Source organism: Haplochromis burtoni, unplaced genomic scaffold (genome assembly GCF_018398535.1).
Source record: "Haplochromis burtoni strain Fernald_Lab_line unplaced genomic scaffold, NCSU_Asbu1 Contig_12, whole genome shotgun sequence".
In the NCBI taxonomy this organism is placed as follows: Eukaryota; Metazoa; Chordata; class Actinopteri; order Cichliformes; family Cichlidae; genus Haplochromis; species Haplochromis burtoni.
This window is the reverse complement of record NW_024582373.1, coordinates 3,805,280-3,828,709: the sequence shown is the minus strand read 5'-3', so window position 1 is coordinate 3,828,709 and position 23,430 is coordinate 3,805,280. Positions and strand designations below refer to the sequence as shown.

Here is a 23,430-nt window from a genome sequence, read left to right as displayed (position 1 = left end):
ATATCTATAGATATATAGATATCTATATATCTATATATCTATATATCTATATATATAGATATATATAGATATATATAGATAGATAGATATAGATATAGATATATATATTTGTACTCATACAAAACGAGTTTTGCACAAAATTTCCTCATTCAATGCAACAATGCTCCATGCTGATTTAAAACTAGTGATAAAAGCACACATCTGGCTACTTAACCCTCAATGTCATTGCTAATGTGCTATTGAATACTGCCATTTGCATCATGTTTGAGCAACTTAACAACAGCTTTGATTATGAAAACTGACAGAACTAGGCAGAAAAATGAAAGTGGATAAAAATCACTTCAGATAGATTGTGCATGAGGCTAATTTCTCCTGAGCCTACAGAAAGTAAAATAACATAATTATGAAAAGCAGTGCAGAAAATTAACCAGATCAGTGCAGATGATAAAAAATCTTCAAATGTTGCAAAACATGCAAAAATAGACAAAGCACAGTGGTGGTGCATCCTACTGAGATCGTTTCTGTAAAACAATCACATGAAGGAAATGAGTGAAGTTGTAGTCGAATCAGTTTCTTATTTGTCAGGAAACTGCTGAGTCCAAATGGTTTCTTATACCAAATAATATATAAGAAGCACTTTGGCTGAGCTAGCAGCTGGTTAGCTGGTTGATCCGTGAATTATGAAAGAATCTGAAGTGTAGTTATGGCTATTTTAACATAAATGTGGGGAAAATATTGATTTTGATATTAAAATGCTTCTAATAAATGGTACTTCTACTGTGACAGCTTCTCAGTTAGTTATCATTTGGTAAACAGTAGTACAACTTTTCACTGATATATTCGTTTTCTTCTTCTTTGTTGTCGGTATGTTCCTTTGGAAAGAAGTGGCAGTGCTAAATTGTGCAATATTTAATCATTTCAGAATACTTTTTCATTGTACGGTACAAGTGGGTGAAATTAAAGCTCCACAAAGCCATGGCTTTCTTGATACACTGAATCACTTGAAATCCTCAGATATAAAGCGAGTTAATCATTCACCCTCTGAGAAATACTCTCAGAAATGGCTTTAGCGTTTGACTTCATGAACTGTATAATTATTTCTGTCATAGTATAAAGGAGTAGCTTTGCACACTGATGCACACTGGAGATGCAGAGTGGCCACTACCACACTGTACACTGAAGTGGTGTTACAAGGGTAATCACTTGTTTTTGACATTACTTTCTACAGTTCTTTGAATCACACTGGAACACTTTCATTTTCAGAGCTCTGAATGTTTCTGCTTATGTTGTCAGTATGTCATTGAAGTGCCTTTTTTAAAGTCATTTTCTTCTGATGACTCTGCTGTAAATCCCAAATTTGTGAAATAGTGCCCTGACTGTTGTCCTTCTACGATGATCTCACAGCCAATGAGCTCATTAGATCTGTCAAAGTGGTTGTTGGTTTTTACCGAGGTCCTTCTCGACTGGCTGCCTGATTTTTTAGGATGAATTGCTAAAAAGAGTCTGGCTAAGTAAATGTTTTCTCTTTTTTTTCTTTTTTCCATCAAACATAATAAAGTTTTACTGTTTTGTGTTTTTGAGAAATCCCAGTTTTAGAAATGTATCACGCACAGTCAGCAGTGCATCTCTTATAAGACCAGCATGTGGATTAATAATATATTAAAAACTAAAATATTTAACAGAATGGCATTTAAACCCAGCTGTGCCAAAACTCAACATAAAAAAGTTTTTTTTTTTTTCATCATTATGCTGATAAAATTATCTCATCTTTTCTTATTCATTTATGTGGGGATATAGTATCAATAATAAAATGTGAAAATTACTTTTTAACATATTTATTGATTTATTTGAGAAAATGAAATGACTGAGTAAATGAATTCACCGTGATAAAGTAATGCATCTGACAACCAGTCATGGATAAAAGTACTAGGCCGTCATGTAAACCCATGCCATGAAGCTCAGCACAGTTTCTATGCTGATGTTAATTTCAGAGGTTTGGAATATGTGGTCTGTCACTTTTTATATGTCAAAAATTAACAATGCAGTTTAACATAGTTAACTGATGTGCTGCATGTAGAGTTACAGCTATTTCTAATTTTCAACCCTTGCTTCTTTGTTGGACTTTTGCATTCACAATACACAAACAAAATTACAACAACAAATTACATAAAACCATAACACACTATAATTACAAAATTATGAAGAATTCAGTGTAAAACATAACGTAAAAAAAAATATATATATATAAGAAATTATTAGAACCCAGGCTCTGGGCTCTTTAGTACTGAAGAGGATTAGGGCCACTGGAAAAAAAATCTGAGAAAAAAGTCAGAATTCTGGGATTAAAGTCAGAATTCTGACTTTAATCCCAGAATTCTGACTTTTTTCTCAGATTAGGGCCACTGGAAAAAAAATCTGAGAAAAAAGTCCAAATTCTGAGAAAAAAGTCAGAATTCTGGGATTAAAGTCAGAATTCTGACTTTTTTCTCAGAATTCGGGAAAAGAAGAAGAAAAAAAAAAAAAAAATCTGACTTTTTTCTCTGAGAAAAACCGGCCCCCTCCCCCCCCCCCCAGTGGCCCTAATCCTATTCCGTACTTTAGAAACCAAACTTTCACAGATATTTTCAAAAGTAGACTACATGGCTACATCCGTGATTTTATGAGAATTAAAACACCGGAATCCACAGACAAAGAGGGGTGATTAATTGCTTTTGTCTAAATTTTGTATTTGTTGCATAGTGACCAGCAAAAGATGTCTGCAGAACATAAAAGTATCACGTCACAGCGAAGTTAACATTAAAGGTTTTGGTTAAAGAATTTTATCACTTCAACACTTATCCAAAGAGATATTTGTGAAAAATGTATTAAAATTTATTTGTTAACAAAAGGTAACACTTTAATAGTAAATTGACTGACTTACTCTAGTTTTGTTTTCATTTGATTCAGTTTAGTTTTTTGTTTGTTTCTTTACTGGACAATGAAATTGTAATTCTTAATTTTTCCCAATAACTTTTCAGTAAACACATATTAAAATGATTATAAAGTTAATGTAAAGTTGTATCTAATATTTGAAAATGGTTTATAAATGTTGTGTAAACCATCTAGAGCCATTTGGATAATAACAAGTTATTATTATTATGAAGTTAAAACAGTTATTAGTTTACAGTAGGCAGGTGGCGTGGCACTGACATAAAACACAACAGTGAGCCTAAAGTGTCACGGTCATGCCCTATTTCACTGTTTTCTCATATTTATTTGCACTAGCTATTATATTGTGGTTAGGGTTTAAAAAACACCAAGTTAAAGAGTTTTAGGACATGTGAGAATAAAGATGTCACATGGATGGGAGAAGCATCAACTGTGGCTTATACCTGCCTAGTTATTCAAGAGTTCTTTATTTAACTACAGATTAAGAATAAAGACTTACTAATTTTGTTGAGACATGTGAAGTTAGTTCAGACAGGTGAAAATAATAGTATGTGAATTTAATTAACTTTGCTTTTTGTCCCCATTCTCTCAGTGCCCATTACCTTTAAATGGAGCCACACACTGGCAGAAGTAATTACCAGGCTGGTCAATGCAAGTGGCTCCATTCTTGCAGGGAGATGAAGCACACTCGTCAATGTCGAGTTCACATGTTGTACCTTTGACGGGAAAGAACACAACTTGATAAATATGCTATGCCGAAGAGTGATCGACGTAAACATTCAGTAATTCAACCAATTAAAAATGACCTTTTCTGTATTATTATCTATGCTGTACCGCATGTTCTTGCTGTTACTTTACATCAATCTTTCACCTGACGAAGAAAAGCAAATTGAATGTGGATAAACAACATGTACTTTTGGCATCCTTTGTGGGGAGGGGATATTGCGGACCTTAATGCTACACACAGAGAATGAAAGAAGTGCTAAACAGAGCTATAATGCCATAAAGGGTTTCCTGCTGTGCTGCAGCAACGTAGCTGGAGCAGCAAGAACATCCTCTTTCTATTTTACATATCATTTGTCAACATGCAAAAAGAAAAAAGTTTTAAATGCATAATCCTTAAGAATTTTAGAAAGAAGAGAAATCACCTCCTTTGTGCGTGTAAGATTTCACAGGATTGAGCACTGCACCACTTCTATTTTTGGGTCTGCACTGTGAATCCTGCTCTGTGAGAATTATTAGCAAATTGCTAGGAAACAGTTCAAAAGCCATTGTTGTAGTTGACCTTTAAGTTTGGGAGTCTTACCTGTGGTTTAATCTACAGTCAACTTTGCACTATAAACAGTGAGCATCGTAGCACCACATGTAAAGCAAAAAGCACTACAGGATAAGATGAGTGCAAACGTAACACCGCTCTACTAATTGCTCCTAAATAACCATGACCATTTTACACCTAAATACAACAAAGCAGAGGAATGACTATGGCTGTAGATTCATGTTCACATGTTAGTGCGAGTCTGAACTATAAACTGCTAGCATAAACGTACAGTACAGTGCTTCATAGCCCAAGATCTGTTGCAGATTTAGTACTTGTTCAACCTCAGAGACATGTTCACGTCCACAACCCCCATTTTTGTGAAGTTTTATTGCTTCTCTGTTTATTTGTACTGGAAAACTATTCACACATTATGCAAAATAAATATATGTATAGGATGTCACATCACACATTACAGAAGTATTCACATAAAGTGCATTCACTGACCTGCAAAGCCAGACATACAGAGACATCCGTAGGCATGAACTAGGTCAACGCAAGTGGCATTGTGCAGGCAGGGAGAGGACGTGCACTCGTCTATGTTGACTTCACAGTAGATGCCTATAATGTTAACAAGCAGCAGCAGTCACAAATGGTCAAAAAGTGCCATACAGCACAGATTTGACTGAAGGAAAGAAATATGCTTTATTTGGCATGACGGTTAAATGTGTATATGCATGTATGCTCAACAGGTAATTTTGACTATGCCTACATAGTTGCATTAACAAACATGAGCAGGTGTACATAATAAAATGATTGATGGGCACACACACACATTCTATAGAATACAGACTATTGACTTGCTGTTCTGTCCTTGTGTTTTGCTCAAAATAGAGAGCAGATTAGCAGCAAACTAACCAAGCAGCAAGATGATTTTTTTCCTTCACTATCGCTGTTTCGCACATTTACTCTCTGTAAGCTTTAGAGGAGGCTGTTACATAGTGTGAAATGCCAAAATGATAACGGGTCTTTGAATTACACCAACATTCCATGTAATTACAGTGTACTGTTTGTGCTGCACTTGTAACACTATAAACAATAGAGCTGGGTTTTTTTTAACCTCATCTCCTCCTTTGTGGATCTTTTCTAAAGATTTGCATGATGGAAGCATTAACACATCGGATTAGTCTTGCTGCCCATAGTGACGGTCAGCTTTCCCAGAAATAATTATCTAAGTGATCTCTCTTTAGCACAGTCGAGACATCCAAGTTTTTGTGTTTTTTTTTTCAAAGTTTTTGTCCAGTAATGAATGCTACATGACATTTTATTAAAGCAGACTTGCTAAGACATATGTTCTATTATATTCTGGGAATTTATTCTGATTTTGGTGACTCAATTACGTCTTTAATTACAAACAGAGAATAACACTTTTCAAGTCAGTATTTGGTAAAATTTATGAAGTTTCCTCTAGATTTCAGTTCAGAAAACCCATGAAATGTCAATATCAAAGCCTTTTAGATTTTATTTAGATAAACACTGACATCTTATGAGTTTATGAATCCCTTATTGTGCTAATGACAATACCAAACAAACATTTCTACTTTGCACAGATGTATTAAATAATCTGTGAAAAATTTAATGGCAGCATTGAAGTTCTCAGAAGGATAAACATCCTCTGGCTCTCCTCTGACAACACAGACTACATTTTTATACCCCTGATTAGCAAGAGTGTAGTTGGGTTAAAGTAAACACTGCTTTTGCTTATTTTACTCAACACTTATGTTAAAAATAGCCACATCTGGAGGCATCAAATCCAAAGATATTTGTTTCCAAAAATCCAAAAATTACATTTACAGCAAGGAAATATTTACACAATTTTAGCATTACAATTTAAACTTACTGTATTACCTGTTTAAGGAAACATTTTTCAAGAGCTATGACTATAAGACATTAAATACATTCAGTGAAACTTCAGAAGCACCACATCCAACCTCGAGCCTGTAAAGTTTTATGCACTTTAAGATCATTTTCATACTTCAGCTGTGGGCAATAAACTCTTAACACTTTGATTTTTCTCAAAATTGGATCACAAATCAAACTGCTATCACTGTTTAATAAATATTTTAAAATACATTTTAAGGAAGCTGTAAATATATAGTAATAAAACAGAACAAGAAAAAAATACATATTTGTGTATTAAATTAATATATGATCTTACATTCATGGCATTGTGTCAAAAACAAACATACATTTTCCGTGTTGCATTAACAATAAATTACATAATATATGGATATTATATTTTCACTATGCTTGCTAATGTTTATAGACATTTGCCAGTTATTTCGAGTGACTCTTGCTCAGCTTTATTTTCATAGGTCACACATATAATTTTGAGCAGTCATGGTAAGAACCATATAAAATACCTGTGATCCCAGGGGGACACTGGCAGCTGAATGAGTTGAGCTCATCTACGCAGGAGCCTCCATTGCGACAAGGCTGGCTGAGACATTCATTCACTTCAATCTCACAATTATTTCCTAAGAAAATATAAAAGAAGGACTGCATGTTGACAAATTGCTTCTGTGAATAAAATGTCACTTTAACTCACAAAGAATAACTTCAAGATAGCTTTCACTTACCAATAAATCCTGGTGCACAGAAGCAATTGTAGCCGTTCAAAGTGTCTTTACAAATGCTCAGGACTCCACATGGCTCTTTTTCACAGTCATCAATGTTTATCTCACAAAACTGCCCTGTTAAACCTGTGGAAAAAGGGTGAGAGTTTCTACGTGATCTCTCATTTTTACATTGCATTTCTTTAAAGTTATCCCTTTAGGATGCTTGATAACATACCGTTGTTTTTTTTTTTAAATCTCTGAAAGTTATATTATTTATCTCTATAACTCAAGAAAATGACAAAACGTACACTGAGTGTACTATTGTTAAGGAAAAAACAAAAATGTAAATATTTATGTGGAATTTTGGACTCTGAAACAGTGTTTTTGGGACTTTTCTGCACATATTTTATTGTGCAAGGTTGCACATGTGCACACATGAGCAAGATAAGCTGATACCATAAAAAAGAAATGCATAGTACCCACAATGGTTTGGAAGAAGAAGACTGCGAGGAAGCAAATGTTAATAACAGAGCAGGGTTAAATAAAATTCCAAAATGTCTTTGTGTTTCATGTTAAGGGAAGACATGCGGTTATTGTTGCAGTGTGTTATAGGAGAAATAATTAATGAAAACATAAGCCTTTTTACAAGAAAACCCCAAAGTGCACCTTTTAAGCATAAAATCAACATGCATTAAAAATGTAAGATGTTTGTCATGAGCATGTTTGGTTTGAGGCTTTTTATAACTACAATTTTCTTCTGTTTTAAAAAAACCCAAAAAAAACAACTGGTTTTACTTTCAAATGAAAACACAGCACTTCATACAAGCAATGAACCCTCAGTGCCTTCCACACTGTTCACTTAAAGCTATGAAAGAACTTCTTAGAGAAGGAAATTAGTCATTCGAGATGTTGTAGGTAGACGACAGTTGATTGCTAATGAAATTTTTTAGCATTTCTAAACAATTTGCAAAGATTGTCCTATTTTATTAACGTTTTACTAAGTACCAAAATTATCAGTGTGATCTGGAGGTTTAAACATTTGTTATAACAATTCTTTGTGGCCACTGCTAGTGCAGTAAGTGCGGCAATTACCAGTACAGGTTGCATTTTTTATCAAATAGAAATGAAGTAATGACTGCAATTTCGGATTGAAATATTTCATGTTATAATAATAGATGTGCTTACTTGTATTTTATCAAAGGGATACATTGCTAAAGGAAGACTTGTGGAGTCTACGTGGGCAAAGAGGAATCCTAAACGTCACCACTGCTTTGAAGTCAGCTCACAACCTGATGAACTGAGCCTTGACTTACACATTTCATAAGACTGTTATGTGTTGTTGCTTAAGGCCAAAGAGATTAGACTCCCACAGAGAAGAAAGCTGAACAAGTAAAAGGCTCAAACTGGGAGTGTGTCTGCTATATACATGATTCATTCAAGGAAATGCCGCACCTGAAACAAGCCCCTGCAGAGTGATGAACCCACCTGGTAAACAATCACACTTGAACCCTCCTGATAGATTGACACACGCTGAACCATGTTGACACAGGCCATCAATGCAGTGGTTTATAGGTGTTTTGCAGTGCCGCCCAGTGTACCCATGTTGACACACACATCTAGAAGTATTTTCCAGCTTTTCACAGAGGATGGTTCCCTCGGGGTTGCAGGGATTTGACACACATTGGTTTACCGATGAGGAGCAATCTTTGCCAAGGTATCCTGTAAGAGGTGGGATCAAAGGCATGGTTGATGCTATGTGCTGTGTACAGTAAGCTGTTCCACATCTGTCAAAAATCATGAATTGTGATTTCATGTAAATATGTCATTGCCAGGATTTTTAGTCCTTGCTGACTTGCATAATTCAACCAGTCAGCGTATATATCAATAAAGCCAAAGAGAGACTTCAGAAATAGTACAGGAAAACATACAGTCAGCCTTTTCACCAATCTGAATATGTGCATATTGGCTTCTAATGATATTCAATTGGAGGTAAAATATGTGTTGATTATTCCACAGAAAACAACAACAGTGATATGTTTTAATGTGCACTAACGACTGAAGTTACAAAAGGGATTGGGCGTCTAATTAAGTGATGCTCAGTGTGGCTACATCGATTAAATAACTTAATACTATTTTTTATGAAGCCCACTGTTCAACATTTATAGATTAGTGACTGGAGCAATGAGTATGTCTGATCAATATGTCAAAACAAAGATTAAATAAATGTATGCCAGTCTGCTGTGTAAAGGCTCGTTCAATACCTGCCGGACAAATGCACTGCGTTTCCCCAGTCAAGCTGTAGGAGCAGGTTCCTCCATTTTTGCAGAGGTCTGGTGTACATGGCGAGTCGGACAATGAACAATTTTTTCCTGAAAAGGTAAACATTGTTAACAAGATTGTTAATTTATCAAGGTAATGACGAACGATAGGACTGGAAACATACAGAAACGTCTCAACAAGGTGACACACAAATGAATTTGACTGTAGGGAGGAAAGACCATTAAAGTGAGAAGTGTGTGTGTTTTAGTAATGAAGTCAGTAGGGGAGATAATGCTGTGTAATTGCCATATCTTTGCACTTTTAGTGTCTATCAAGTTTTTTTCTCACCGCTGAAAGCACACATGGTTTATTGAAAAATATGTTTGGGTTTTCTTTGTTAAACATATATGGGTTGGAATGAAAGTTTCATTAATATCCTAATTTAAAAAAAATAAATGAACATGTATTAGTTAGGGAAATTACCCAAAGTAATTTAAATGTTTGCACTTTGTGCTTATTAAGAGGATAAAGTGATGTTTTGGATTTCTGTACCACATGTTCTATATGTAGACAGATTTATCCAATATTCAGCTTATACGTGTGGATTTTTAATTATCAATTAGATACACTCTTACATTAGTAAAGCCAGATATTTTAATGGTTATAGCTGTTTAACATTCATTGAACTAGGCTATGTTCATCAAGGCCCACTGTGAAAATGATAACACAGATAACTCGCCAGCAAAACCCGCAGGACAGATGCACTCATAGTCTGCAACCAGGTCAATACATGTGGAGTTATTGGTGCAGACACATTCATCATAGTTGATTTCACAGTTCAGCCCCTTAAATCCTCGTATGGAAAGAAAAGCAAAAATCACATATCAGATATGGTGTGTGAATGTCAGTAAACACCAGACTTGAAAAGATACTAATTACCCATAAATTACAACCCAAAGCAATTTATGGCTTTCATCTAATTTTACATGACTTTTTCCACAAGTTAACAAGGTAGAGAATACACTGTGCCACAGGAAAATAAGATGTATGTTTTCACTCTGCGTGCTCACCGGTTTATGCTTTTTTTTCATGGTGGTTAATTCTGAGTTATCTCACTACATTTGATATTTAAAAAATTAAAAGGTTGAAGTCATCATGTAAAAGTGAATGCTGCCAATTTCTGACATTTTAGTCCCTCATAAATATATTCCACCGTGTGGTCACGCTACAAAATGACTATCATTAGCACTGTCACACACTGCAGCTACAGGAGGCCCATGACTAATGCTTGGCTATCAGCACCATCGGTGCAGGTCAAATTCTCATCATTTCTCAAACTGACCATGGAACCAATTTCCACCTCTCTCCAAGTCATAAAATTTGACAATTATCCTGACTTCATTAAAAATGCATAACAGGCTTCACCCACAATCACAGATTAATCAGAGGTATGTCTCACAGGTAAGATGTCAACCGGACCAAGAAATTACAGGAAAAATAGGTGTGATTTATTTCTTTTACACTAATGACACACGTGACAATTTCTGATTGAATGATTTTATGTGATCGGAGAAATCTAAGCAAATACTTGCTAACCTTGAACTGCAAACCAGGAGATTCAAAATGTTTAACTGAATATTATCCTGAGTAAAGCTAGCAATCAGCTTTGTATGGTTAAAAAAAAAAAACAGCTGTTGGGGAGAGTACAGTACCTTTACACAGATTTTAATTGAATTCTGCTCTTAGCTCTATTAGCTTCGTTTCAATTTTGACAAAATTCTATCCTGACAAATGAGACAGGGAACAATAATCTTATGTAGTTATGCTGGAATTGAGTCCTTGCAGATTCCGTGAAGGCCTGTGTGGATAACACTAGTTATTTCATTTTTGTTCAGGACAAATCCAATAGATCTAAAAGAGTCTGTGCTGCAATGCAATGCACAAGAATTCCACTGTTCACTTGAAAGCAATAAACTTACTGAATGTACCGTGCATTCTTCTGACATAGTGAAAAGATTTTTTGTGCTGGGGAGAGGAATCTGGAGGGGGTGGTTCAGTTCATTTCATGCATTAATGAGCTCATAAGATGAGAATTTTGGAGAAACTGCTGTAAGGTAGATAAAAATATGTGTTGCAATTGCTAAAATTATTCAAAATACAGTAAACTATTACAGATGTTTTGATTCTTGAGATTAAAACTGAAGTAGATATCACTGTGAAATTAGAGCTCGGCTACTTTAAAAAAGCTTTAAAGAAGCGACAAAGCAATTAAGAAAAACTCTTTACCACATTCAACTCTGTTTAAACAAAGTATTATGTCTTACAGTAAGTATCAGTCTACAGTAAAGTACACAAATGGTGATGGTGCCCTCATTTTGTCACCTGGATACTTTTAAAAGAGTTTTCCTTGTAGCAAAAAATAAAAAGCCTCGCTTCGTGAATCACTTGAATCGCAGCTGCAGTGGAAATAAGTCAATGTCTTTTCATCTCTGCTTGCCCATTTGTCCCTAAGAATAAGAAAACGACCTCCAAATGAAAAAAGAAAAGAATGTAAAAGTGTTTCTGAATAGCTATTTCATTTAAACCATGGTTATAACTTTAGGGCTAAAACCAACAAAGTCTGAATAAGCAATATAATGATATTATCTTGACTATTGGGACATATAATTGCATTACAACTTACCCTCTGAGCATAAGCACTGATACATGTCAATGCCATCCACGCAAATGCCACCATTCTGACATGGGTTTGACTGGCACTCATTAAGATTTACTTCACAAAATGACCCTCCAAACCCTGCAGCATATGTAGAAAGAAAGAAAAAAAAGTGTTATTTGAATCCTTTTTGGCTGGTTTTTTTTCTCAGTCAATTAGGATCAGCATGACTTTGTTTTCACAAACAAAAGCTGGTTTTCAAAGCTCGTATTGATTCAAAGAACTTGCTGGGCACATGCAGACTCAGCTCACTGGATCATTTAATCATGTTTAATAAGAGGCAGTCATTGCCCTTCTGATTTATTACATTAAACAAGCCAAATCCAGTGATTTTTAAGATCAAAGTCAATCAATACACAAAGAGAACCGCATAAAACAAATAACATGCATCAGCGCACACATGTAAGCACACTCACGCGGGCCATTACAAAGAGGAAACATGCCAGTGTTTTAAGCACATTATTTCTGGTGCTACACAAGCTGTGTGTGGGTTAATGTCCCACTTATCTGCCACAGAGTAGTTGTTTGAGTGTACACAATCTTTCACACACAGTTATCCAAATGTAACGGTCTGAAGATGACCTTCACAATTAGAAATTTAGCAAAGATCAAAAGGACAAGGAATTTGTCTTACTGCAGGAAAAGAAGTTTATAAGTTTGCACAATAAAAGTCACGGGGTTAAAACGAAGAGAAACAGAAGAAAACAAACCCAGCTGCTGTGTTCTACAATCCTGAGTTAAATAACTTCATTCACTAAACTCTCTTAATGTAATGCCAGTGCAAAATGAAACATTTCCCAATCAACTTTCATATTTTATTCATATAGAAATTACACATTTGCATGCAAAATCGACCAATCTGAGTTCATTCTCAGACCACGGATGGGTGTGCTTTAGCGTATGTACTAAATATTAGGTCAAAAAGTTGGCAGCGTGGGATAGTGAGTATAGTGAGGGGCATGAGTAACATGTTTTACAACACCTTAGGCTCAAAAGCATTAGATAATATGGATGCCAAGACTGTCGACAAGAAATATCTAAACAAAACAGCACCTCACAGCTTGCCCTTGAGAAGTGTTTTAGGGAGAGCAGCTAGCTGCAGGTTGCTTGCATTTACATAAGAAATCACTCACGATCCTTCACTGTGACATCTGCCGAGCATAAATGCAACGGGGGTAATGAAGTTACGGTTATTGATTAGGTTACATGGACTTTTATGTAACAACCATTCGTTTGCAGAGATAGAGGTGCTGCTGAGGACTAGTGTTGGCTGAATTATGACTGGTATGGCTAGCAAATGTTTATTATTCCAAGTACCCTAACTGCATCCAGAAAAAAAAAACTGCATGATTCCCCTTGTGTGTACTTACACAGCACCAAACTCACACACGCTACTGACTTGTAAGTCTCTGAAGCCTGGATAACCCTGGCAAGCTTCAGAGTATCTTAGAGATCAAGCCCCTTCCACTTACTCTTGTCTTATCCCTGTCACTTCTGGCAGCGACATGCTGTGATAACAGTGACATCCACATGGAAGGGAATCCAAGAGATTTGACTGACACACAAACAAAATTAAGTTTTTGGTTGTTTTTTTTTAAGAAACCGTGACATTATCCTTTGAAAATCAGCATTTTTTTAATCAGACAGTTTGGAACTTAAAAAACATAATGCATCAGCGTAGGTGCAAATTTTAATATATGATCTAAAAGAAGAAATTTTTCTGCAGTAAAGTAAGGCATGAAGTGATGATCTTTCTAATGAAATAATGATTTGCAGAGAACTGACATTTGTGAAGCTTAATTTACCAGTGAGTCAGTGGAGGCAATTTCATTTTTATGTAATTTTTTTCACTGTAAATATGTGGACAAATAAGCAGGCAAAACACAGATTTGTGTGCTTACTTTTAACCTGTTAAAAGACTTGCTCACCTCTTTCACATGTGCAAGAGAAATTCTGTCCATCCTTGGTCTTGGTGCATTTTAATGTATGTTCACTGCACATTCCAAACGAGCAAAGGTCAATATCCAAAGAGCAATCTTTCCCCTTGAACCCTGAAACAATGCAAAAGCAAAAATCAGCAAAACCTTGAGGAATCAAGGCACAAGCATTGAATACATAAACACACAAAATGCAACACACCTTTATGGCTGCATGTTTTATTAGATAAAGACAGCTTTTATTCAGCAGATTAATGGACGTATTGATTTTTCTCCTTGCAATCTACCTGCTATGCAGTATGCTAATTGAGTGAATCATTGACAGGGACCTACCACACTGGACTGATCTATATCACATTATCTACCCCTACACACGCACATCTGCATGTCACTGATAGATACCTCTGTCAATATCTACTGCTGCAAATAAAGAACAGACAGATTTGGAGACTGGTATGCATTAAACGTTTCCAAAAATAGATAAATATGAATGGGAAGAGTCTTAAAATAGATCACCTTTTAATATGGGCAAAACTAATATGGAGTAATACTGAAAAAATATGATAGTGCTAGTCTAGTTATATTTCCATCGCAAATATCTGTGTGAAGTTGCCGTCAGTTCTCTTGGATTGTGTAATGCATTTAACTAGAAGTGGACTTCACTTTCTTTAGACTGTAACCTGAATCCAGACCAGCTTACTTTCCACCAGCACATCTGATGACCTTCCAACTACCCTTTTTCCCCATTAAATTATGTATTACCTTGGCTAGTTAATGGACAGCTATTGCCTCCAACAGAGTGTTTCAGAAGTGTTTAATAACCAATTGTGCATGCAGTTCACTCTGAGGTTAATGTTGCATGAAGGAATGTCACATTTACAGTGTCACCATCTCCAAGTGGTACTCCCTATCCTATCTGACACCTACTAGTGGCTCAGTCCTCAGATGAATTTCTTCTGGTTTCAAAATTCATACCCACAAGATATTCTAATGAAACACGCATTTACATTGAGTAGGTTTTGGGTTTAGCTTTCATTAATGATCTGCTTGTTAGGTAACATGGTACAGTACAAACTATACTCTCTGGCCACATTGTTAGGTATAACTGTTCAGAGCTATCTAATTAGCCAATCAATTACAAGGTAAGAATTCAATGCATTTAGGAACGTAGACATGGTCAAGAAGATCTGCTGAACGTCAAACCGAACATCAGAATCGAGAATAAAGGTGTATTAAATGACTTTGAACATGGCAAGGTTGTTGGAGCCAGATGGGCAGAGCAGTTCAGAAACTGCTGATCTACTGGGATTTTATACACAGCCAGGTCTAAAGTTTACAGAGAATGGTCCAAAAAAAGAGCGGCAGTTCTCTTGGTGAAAGTGCCTTGTTCATGTCAGAGGACAGAGGTGAATGGTCAGGCTGCTAGGACAGGCAAAGTCACCCAAAGAACCATGCATTAGAACCAAGGTATGCAGAAGATCCTCACTGAGCACACAATCCACTGGGTGCCACTCCTGTGAGCTGATAATGGGAATCTGAGGCTACAATTCATACAGGCTTACCAAAACTGGACAACAGAAAATTAGAAAAAAGGTTGCCGTGTCTGGTAAGTGTCAGTTTCTGTTCAGACAACCAAATGGTAGGGTGTAAGCATAGATCCATTTTTGGCTTGTAGGCAGTGGTGTGTGGAATATTTTCTTGGCACAGATTGAGCCCCTTAATACCAACTGATGATCTTTTAAACCACACCCATCCCTTTATGGTCACATTGTTTCCATCTTCCAATGGCTATTTGAAGCAGAATATCACGTCATGTCACAAAGCTCAAATCATCTCAAACTGCTTTCTTGAATAAGATTGTTGTACCTAAATGTCAGGTACTAGCAAGGTGCATCCAACAAAGTGGTCACTGAGTTCATACACAATTCAATTCAGGTAATCTGCCATAACACCATTTAGCCTTTAGTTCATGTTAAATGTTAATAATCCAACTAGCTGCATTTGTATGAATCAGTTTAGGTCTTGCACATTTACACCTTGGTTTATTTTACAACATTCTCAATTCCTTAAAATTTGGTGCACGTTTTTTTTTTTTTTTTTTTAATTGGAACAGCGAGACGTCATTGCTATTTCTTCTTAACTAAAATATTATATCTTCAGAATGTGGGCAGTTGCTGAGTTAAACAAGTACCATCTTCACAGAACTTGGGAATCCCCCAGGAAATACAGCTGCGATCAACAAATGAGCACAACTGCCAATCAGTGTGTGTGTTTACCCATCTAGATGCAGCTTAAACTTTTTTTTCTGTCTCTAAAAAACAAAACAAAACACATTTATAAGACTGGCCAGTCTTGATTGAATAATCTGTACAACTCTTCTAATCTAATTCTGTTTCATATACATTTGGAAAAAAAATTAAATACTGTCACCCAATTCAAGCTAAACTGGAAAACACATATATGATGGACTGTAGCTCCAAACAAGACAAGGTGGCAGGAATGGACTTGAACACAAACAGGAGATCTTGTCTGATTCTTTTTGTGTGCTTTTTGTAGTAGGAAGCATGTATGTTTGACAGATTATCTAATTAAATTTCTCACGGGATAAAGTGATCAAAAGCACCTGTCTGTAAATCTGTCAGTGAAATTATAACCGTAATGGAACCATTACTCACACACTGGTGTTCTGTTTTTTACAAAATCTAATTTGAGAAAAAGGCAGAAAATAATAAGATCAGATTATTTACAGTGATGCATTTTTTAATATCCGCAAGGCCATAAAATACACGTATAACAGGCGCTGTTTCAAGTTACTTTTAATTCAACTACATGTGTTTATTTATTTGTTTATTCAGCGCCTTGAGGCAAGTGTGGTTGGGATTTGGTGCTTAAAAAATGTACCAAAATGACTTGAATTGCATATTGTATACAACTTTTCTACTATTTTATATATTAAGAAAACAAATGGGCAAAATGACCTACTGCTCGACACCAAAGTGTTTTTTCTTGTCCGGTCAGCACCTATGTTTTGTGGGATTTATTTTCAAATATTTATCTGTAAATCCTGTTTTGTGGATTGTGGTTGTTTGCAGTTCAATGTGACATTGGACGTGTTATGCCAAGCGGCCTGGCTGTGGCATTCTGTCGCGCAATCAAGTAATGAATCAGTATTTTATTACCACTGCTCTCGAAGGACTACAGCACCTCCCTCTCTCATGGACTGATTATGGACCCTTCTTATAACACTTGTTATAAATATGCTAAATGTGGAAAACCTGATTAAAGAACAAGCTCACACCTACAGTAAGCAGAAGCTGAATTACTGTATATGTGGACAAATCAGTGTTTTACAAAACAGGAAAGGCCGTATCTTTTTTCTGGGTTTACTGGCAATCAGTTTCAACCGTGGTTATAAAAAGTAAATTTTAAAATGCTAACAGTTATTTTTTGTAACCCCAATCTGCAATACCAATTTATAGTTGCCTCAGGTAGAACCTTTTTCTTGCATTGAAACTTTCTGAAGAACAAAGATCTCTGGTAACTTTGTGCATTTTAAACAAAAAAGTGAGAAGCAAAGAAAGAAGTTGGATGTAACTGCAAGAAATTTCAGCTATTCCCATGGTAAACGATAGAGAAAATTAATAGCATGATATTTTTATAAACATACTTAGTTATACACAATTAGACGATACTTACCAGTTGGACAGTGACAAATGAAGTCATTTATCAGATCCATACATGAGCCTCCATTTAGACAAGGCTGTGGCCAGCAATCATTTACATTTTCAGAGCAGATCCTTCCTGCAGGGGTTTATACAGTATTACAGGACAAAACAAAACACTTTAAATATGTCTCTACCACAGATGTGACTGTCAGCCTGCCAGTTTAACAATTATTCCAGTGAAGTCCAACATGTGACTCATATTTGCAACCAGAACAACAATCAGAACATATGCAGTACAAATTTCTGCTTATTGTCCTCGAATCACATCAATAAACCAGCACCTGGTTTTATTTCATGAGGCAGCTGATTACTTCTGATTCTAGCGGCTCAAAATGTGATTGAATGATTATGTGTTCAGCATGTTGCTGCTTGCGTGCATGCATAAATGCCGTAGCCCTGGTTTTAGTATCCTCAGGGCAAGAGTTAGGAACGGAATTGATTAAAGATTTTTACTGACAAATTTAAAGCTGCGCCAGGTCTGGCCTCTGGCAATATTTCAGCCCTCTTAGTTCTCGGTGAGCCAGAGAGCTCAGAGAACTAACAGCCAGACATCCTCGGGCACTGCTCGTCTATCTGCACGGCTGTCTATACCAAAGGTAATTGTACTTTCACCATCATGACCCCATACACTGGTAGGCACTCCCTTAATCATGTACTGTAAGGTACTCAGATAATTAAAGCATCTGCTGACTGTACCTGCACATACATTCTCTACTAGATATTGTATACCCAGTTCAATAGTAAATCAGCCACCCCCATTAGCTTAGCTAACTGATTTTACTTTAATTCACCGCTGTTTACACATTCACATCACTTGTAAATCAGGTTGGTACTGAATAAGTAATAGGTGAAGTAGTTTTAAAATTTTAAATATAAAAACCCACCAGGTGATTTTTTTGTTTGTTTATCTCTTTATGCAAATAATTCAGGGACCACAGTGATGTATACTCTGAGAGCTGTTAGAGTGTTCAGATTATAAAACCACTGATGCGATATTCTTAATCTCTTGTATTGCTCTTTAGATACAGGTGATCCAACCGAATGTCAAACTAGCAAATGATGCAGTGAACGACGGTCAAGTTAAGGTTGATGTTTTCACACAGGAGTTTAGCTGCTCCTCTCTATTGACCTACCACAGCAGCTGCACCATCACTTGCAAAGCCAATAAGCCATGCACGTAGCATTTCTTCAGAGGCCCCTTAACAGCAAGGGTTTCTAACAGCAGTATATGAGACAGCAGCCCCAGTGCACAAGTGCAATTCAACAACTTGAAATGAGAAGCTGCAAATCTCTCCTTTGTAGGGAATTCTGATGTAGGTGATCAGGCGTGTGTTTGACACTCTGTAGGAATGTTTCTAGGATTTTTCCTCACACTCTGAATCTTTTTCATTTTTGTTATTTAGCTAACAGTTATTTTCACTCTGCAGTGCTTAGTGATATAATGAAAAGTTGGAATGGAACCGGATACACGTGGGAAAAAAGTAATTCGGTGAAGGCAGCAAGATGTAGACCATATATAGATAAAGTGGGGGGAAAAAGATTAAGAAAACTCAAAGAAGTCCTGTGAAAAAGTAAGTACATCATTTGAGGACACTTTATTAGAGCTGAAGTTTTGGCTGTTTGCTGGTCTTGTTAACACAAAGCTGCATGAATGGCTGATTCTTTGATTAAGTGATTCTTTGCTTTCTGCCACAGATTTGCTGCTGTGCTTGGGATCAATGCCCTGTTGTTTGGGTCGAGCCAATTTCTGTCAAGCTTTGGGTCTCGGACAGATGGCCTCACATTTGACCTTCTATTATTATAGAGGTGTTCACAATTACTAATGATCAGTCAGTAAAACACACTTCCTCATCCCCCACTTGCTGTTACTTACCATCTTAAATTACATGGATGCAGTAAGGGGGCACGTTTTTCACAGGACTGCAAAGAGTCATGTAAAAAATTTCTCTTTAACATGACTGCCTATAAAATTTAAATTTTATTGCTTTACTCATTAAAAATTATGATAAACTTGCTAATTATATGTTCCATAATTAGCACACTAAAAACTGCTCGAGAACCTCATATTCCTGTCACTGGTACTATTAATGATTGTAAACAGCACTGCATTCACATCAGATGGTCTCATACCCTCAAATCCTGGGGGACAGTGGCACCGATAATCACTGATTAGGTCCGCACAGGTGGCACCATTTAAACAAGGGAGGCTGTGGCACTCATTTATTTCCACTTCGCAAAGCGGTCCTTCGAATCCAAGCATGCAACGGCAGGTGAAGTTATACTGCTGGTCCAGACAAAAACCATGTTCAGAGCAGCGGTGGTCAACACAGTAATCAATGTCCTCTTCACAGTAGATGCCTGTGTATCCTCTAGGACAAAGGCAGCTAGCAACAGATCAAAGAGAATCTCTTAATACTGTATAGAGTTAGAAGAATTCTTTCAAGCCTGAAGGAAAAGAGCAGTAAATGTAACAGCTTTTACAATCATTGACATTCTGGTGGCAGAACAGCCCCAAGACCATCAGGATTTGAACACTAACCTGTAACCATCAATCTCATCCATACAAGTGCCTCCATTTTGACACCCATGTTCAATACAGTCGTTGACATTTACGCGGCAGTCCTGCCCAGACCATCCAGGGGTACAGATGCATCGATAAGCATTGCTGTTATTTAACACACAGCATCCTCCAAAGGCACAAGGCTGTTGATTGGAAATAGATGTTTTTAGATACACAAATCATGAAACAAGATATGCTCTTTCATGTGCAACTCTTTTATTTTGTATGATATTTTAAATGGGGCTGAGCTTATTCAGATTAAAGAAAATATAACCATCTTTTTTTTCTCCGAATCATTTCTTGCCCCTGGATCCCTGAAAATGAGCTTCATTAAAATCGCACGACAAAGTCATGAATACTGATTCATGCTTTATACTGGGGTCACTCGGGATTCCATGTAGCAGCTACATGTCATACAAGACAAGATCAATGGTCACTGAAGGCTAAACCTCCCGAGAGGAAATAAAAAGTACACCTGCCAGCATGTGGATGCCACCGGGGAAAAACAAAGGGGCAGGGGAAAAGCTTGCTTGTGGAAAGGTCTATAATACAGGCATCATGGCACTTCTGTACAAGGGCCAACACAAGCATTGCTACACAGTGAGCGATCATCTCCATCTGTCATCTGAAGCACTTTCTCTGTTTACGCATACATAATATACACATACGAACATATACATCCAAGTCAGGTGGCCTTTTCAGTTCTGTAAATGTGCAAACATTGTTCATGCCAAACACAATCCAAAAATCCTGCCAAAGACAATTCCAGCGTTGCTTTCCTCCAACATAATTTCTTATGTACTATATATGGAAACTGCATTAAAAAAAAAAATCTAAGATTTACTACACTGTTAACTAACTGTTAACATTATGCTTTTTATTGTTTTTATTTTTCGCACAGCGAAAAATTTCATTTGATTTCTCGATTAAGAATTTAATAAAACTTTCTTTCCGTTAAAGCTGATTGATATTGCGCAGCCGCAACATCCGATGATTGCTATGTTTAGGGATTTTCACTTGGTGCCAATCTTCTATTCATAAAAGAAAACCATTATGAAAGAATATTCACCATTTCAGAAAAAACACTGACTCTCTGAAACCCACACCTTCTGAAGTTTTAGTTTGTCGAGATATGTCGCAGTTATATCCAAAACTTTGTCTAGCATAAAAAAATAAAACAAATCCACAAAATGATATTACTGAGAAGTGAGCTTATTTATATTTGCAGACAGTAGACGAGGACAAAAAAAGCACGTCAAGATTTTTTTTTACACACCTGAAGGTGCTGAGGACAGGGTACACAGCAGGTATACTCAAGCCCATAAGGGAGATCCAAACACTCAGTATTTGGTGGGCATGTGTTGTTGGACAGGGCACAAGCATCTATGTCAACTTCACAACTCTTTCCTTGAAAACCTGCAAGAAAAGATGTAATACATGCAATCTGACTCGAGCGATGCTGGACCACAAAAAACAGAAGTCCTGAAATCAGTGCCACTAGTATCTAATATAAGTCATGGAATTAAGGCTGCTCCTCTATATATTTAAGAAACAAGGGCAAAACTGACCCAATTGTGGGTCAGCGGGAGGATTGGCCCCATTTTGAAGCTCAGTCGATGATGCTCAGTGTCCTCCACCCCCCTATCTGCCTTCTGAATTTTTAATTTAAACCTGAACAGGCAAACCCTAGTAATGCGCTTTCATTTCCTCCTCTTTCTTGCTCTGTTGAAAAAAATATATATCTGTATACCGTACTTTGTGGCTGATAAAAAAGGTTTACTGTATCAGAGCAGACCTTTTTCCTACAAGAAACAAGAAATAATATCTGATGTTTGCTGTGCAAGAGGGTACACTTAGCATACCCTTTAAGTATATTTGAAGCGAGTGAATACTGCATTACTTTGACCCTACACATGTGCTGTTCTATTATGTTTAAACAACATAATATAGTCAAAAGCAGGATGTGCTTTAAAAAAAGGTCACAGTTACAGAGGTTTATAATTTCAGCCATGCACCAAGATTTTTCTTAGTACTCTGGTCCAGCAGTCTGTGGGCTATTTTTTCACATGGCAGAACTCCCTTCACCATAAGAAGATGCAGCAGATGAGGCATATGAGCGGAAGAAGCTTAGGTTTACTGAGATAACAGATGAGATTTAGCAGCAATGCTGGAAAGCCAGGGTATGCCCTGTGGAATTTTGTTACCATGGATCTGCGGCCACATCTAGTACCAGTTTACTCAGGGAGTTAGGGATTCATGATCAGGGATTATGGCAGGCTGCAGAGGCAGTTTCAGAGGCTGCGGAAAAGAACAACTAATGGGAACGGCGGAAAAGAAAAGACAACAGCTTGTGTGCAAAGTATGGATATCTCATATTAAATATAGGAGATAGAGGAAAATATGTGTGTTACGTAAGCTGTCCAACATCACTATAGCGGCTCTGTAATCATCTTACATGTTTAAGAGCTTTTTGGATTAGGCCTACATTGTGCAATATTGACATAGTGTTGATATCAACAGTAAAAGGGGAATTACGGCTATCAGAGGCAGATATTTTAAATATGTTTGTCCCTAAATATTCAGCCTGGCCGGTGTAGAGGGGTACAGTCCTGCTCAGCCCACAGAGCAGGTGTAACGGGGGTGGGACACGGTAACTGTTGAGCCTTATAGGTGTCATGGGTGCAGTTCAACTTGACATCTGTGATGGGAGGTTCCCACTCAGTCCAAACAATGACATAACCATCAGCCCTCCCCTCTCTGCTCAGACACTAATCCCCCCAAAAGGACAGTCATGTCTAAAACTAAAGAAAAATACAACTCAAAGTAGTGCTCATAGGATTGTTTTCTGCTTTTTTTTTTAAATTGCTGGTCAGAGAATGAAATTGAGGATTCTCATTAAGACTACCAGCATGGTGGATACTAGGATGAGCCTCACTGTGCTGTATTCTCCCATATTTAAGAAATTCATATTTGTTAACATAGTTTCATTATGCTTTAAAGGTTTGATGCAAGGGTCAGTAATTGTATCTTTTATAGTAACAGTAGAAGCAATAATTTAATTGACAAAATTCTAATAATAACGATCTGATGACTACAGTACACTCACCGGCCACCTCATTAGTTACACCTTGCTGTACTGGGCTGGACTTCTTTTTTGCCTTCAAAACTGCCTTAATCCTTTGTGGCATAGTTTTACAAGGCGCTGGAAACCATTCCTCAATAATTTGAGCCATACTGATATTAAGATGTGATGCCAATGGAGGCGAGAATAGAGAACTCCTGCAGGAAGCAGCCATCAGTAGATGGTATGCTGTGGTCAAAAACGGATAGACATGACCAGTAACAATAGTGTTTAAACAAAGCTCAATTGGTATTAAGATGAAAAAGTCTAATGAGAATATTTTGCCCAAAACCATTACAACATGTGGTTTA

At 36.8% G+C, this 23,430-nt stretch overlaps 1 protein-coding gene across 2 annotated transcripts in view; it reads right to left on the bottom strand.

The window, feature by feature from the left end:
• Positions 1-23,430, bottom strand: part of eys (eyes shut homolog) — a 167,693-nt gene that overhangs the window by 119,106 nt on the left and 25,157 nt on the right. For both annotated transcript variants that reach the window (XM_005915494.3, XM_005915497.2), the window contains exons 9-20: positions 21,275-21,414; positions 19,978-20,141; positions 19,569-19,822; positions 17,410-17,514; positions 13,705-13,827; positions 11,744-11,857; positions 9,063-9,170; positions 8,287-8,520; positions 6,823-6,945; positions 6,607-6,720; positions 4,691-4,804; positions 3,531-3,644 (exon numbers count right to left, since the gene is read on the bottom strand). In XM_005915494.3, coding sequence (XP_005915556.1) covers positions 3,531-3,644; positions 4,691-4,804; positions 6,607-6,720; positions 6,823-6,945; positions 8,287-8,520; positions 9,063-9,170; positions 11,744-11,857; positions 13,705-13,827; positions 17,410-17,514; positions 19,569-19,822; positions 19,978-20,141; positions 21,275-21,414 — 1,707 coding nt within the window. The remainder of the gene's footprint in view (positions 1-3,530; positions 3,645-4,690; positions 4,805-6,606; positions 6,721-6,822; positions 6,946-8,286; positions 8,521-9,062; positions 9,171-11,743; positions 11,858-13,704; positions 13,828-17,409; positions 17,515-19,568; positions 19,823-19,977; positions 20,142-21,274; positions 21,415-23,430) is intronic.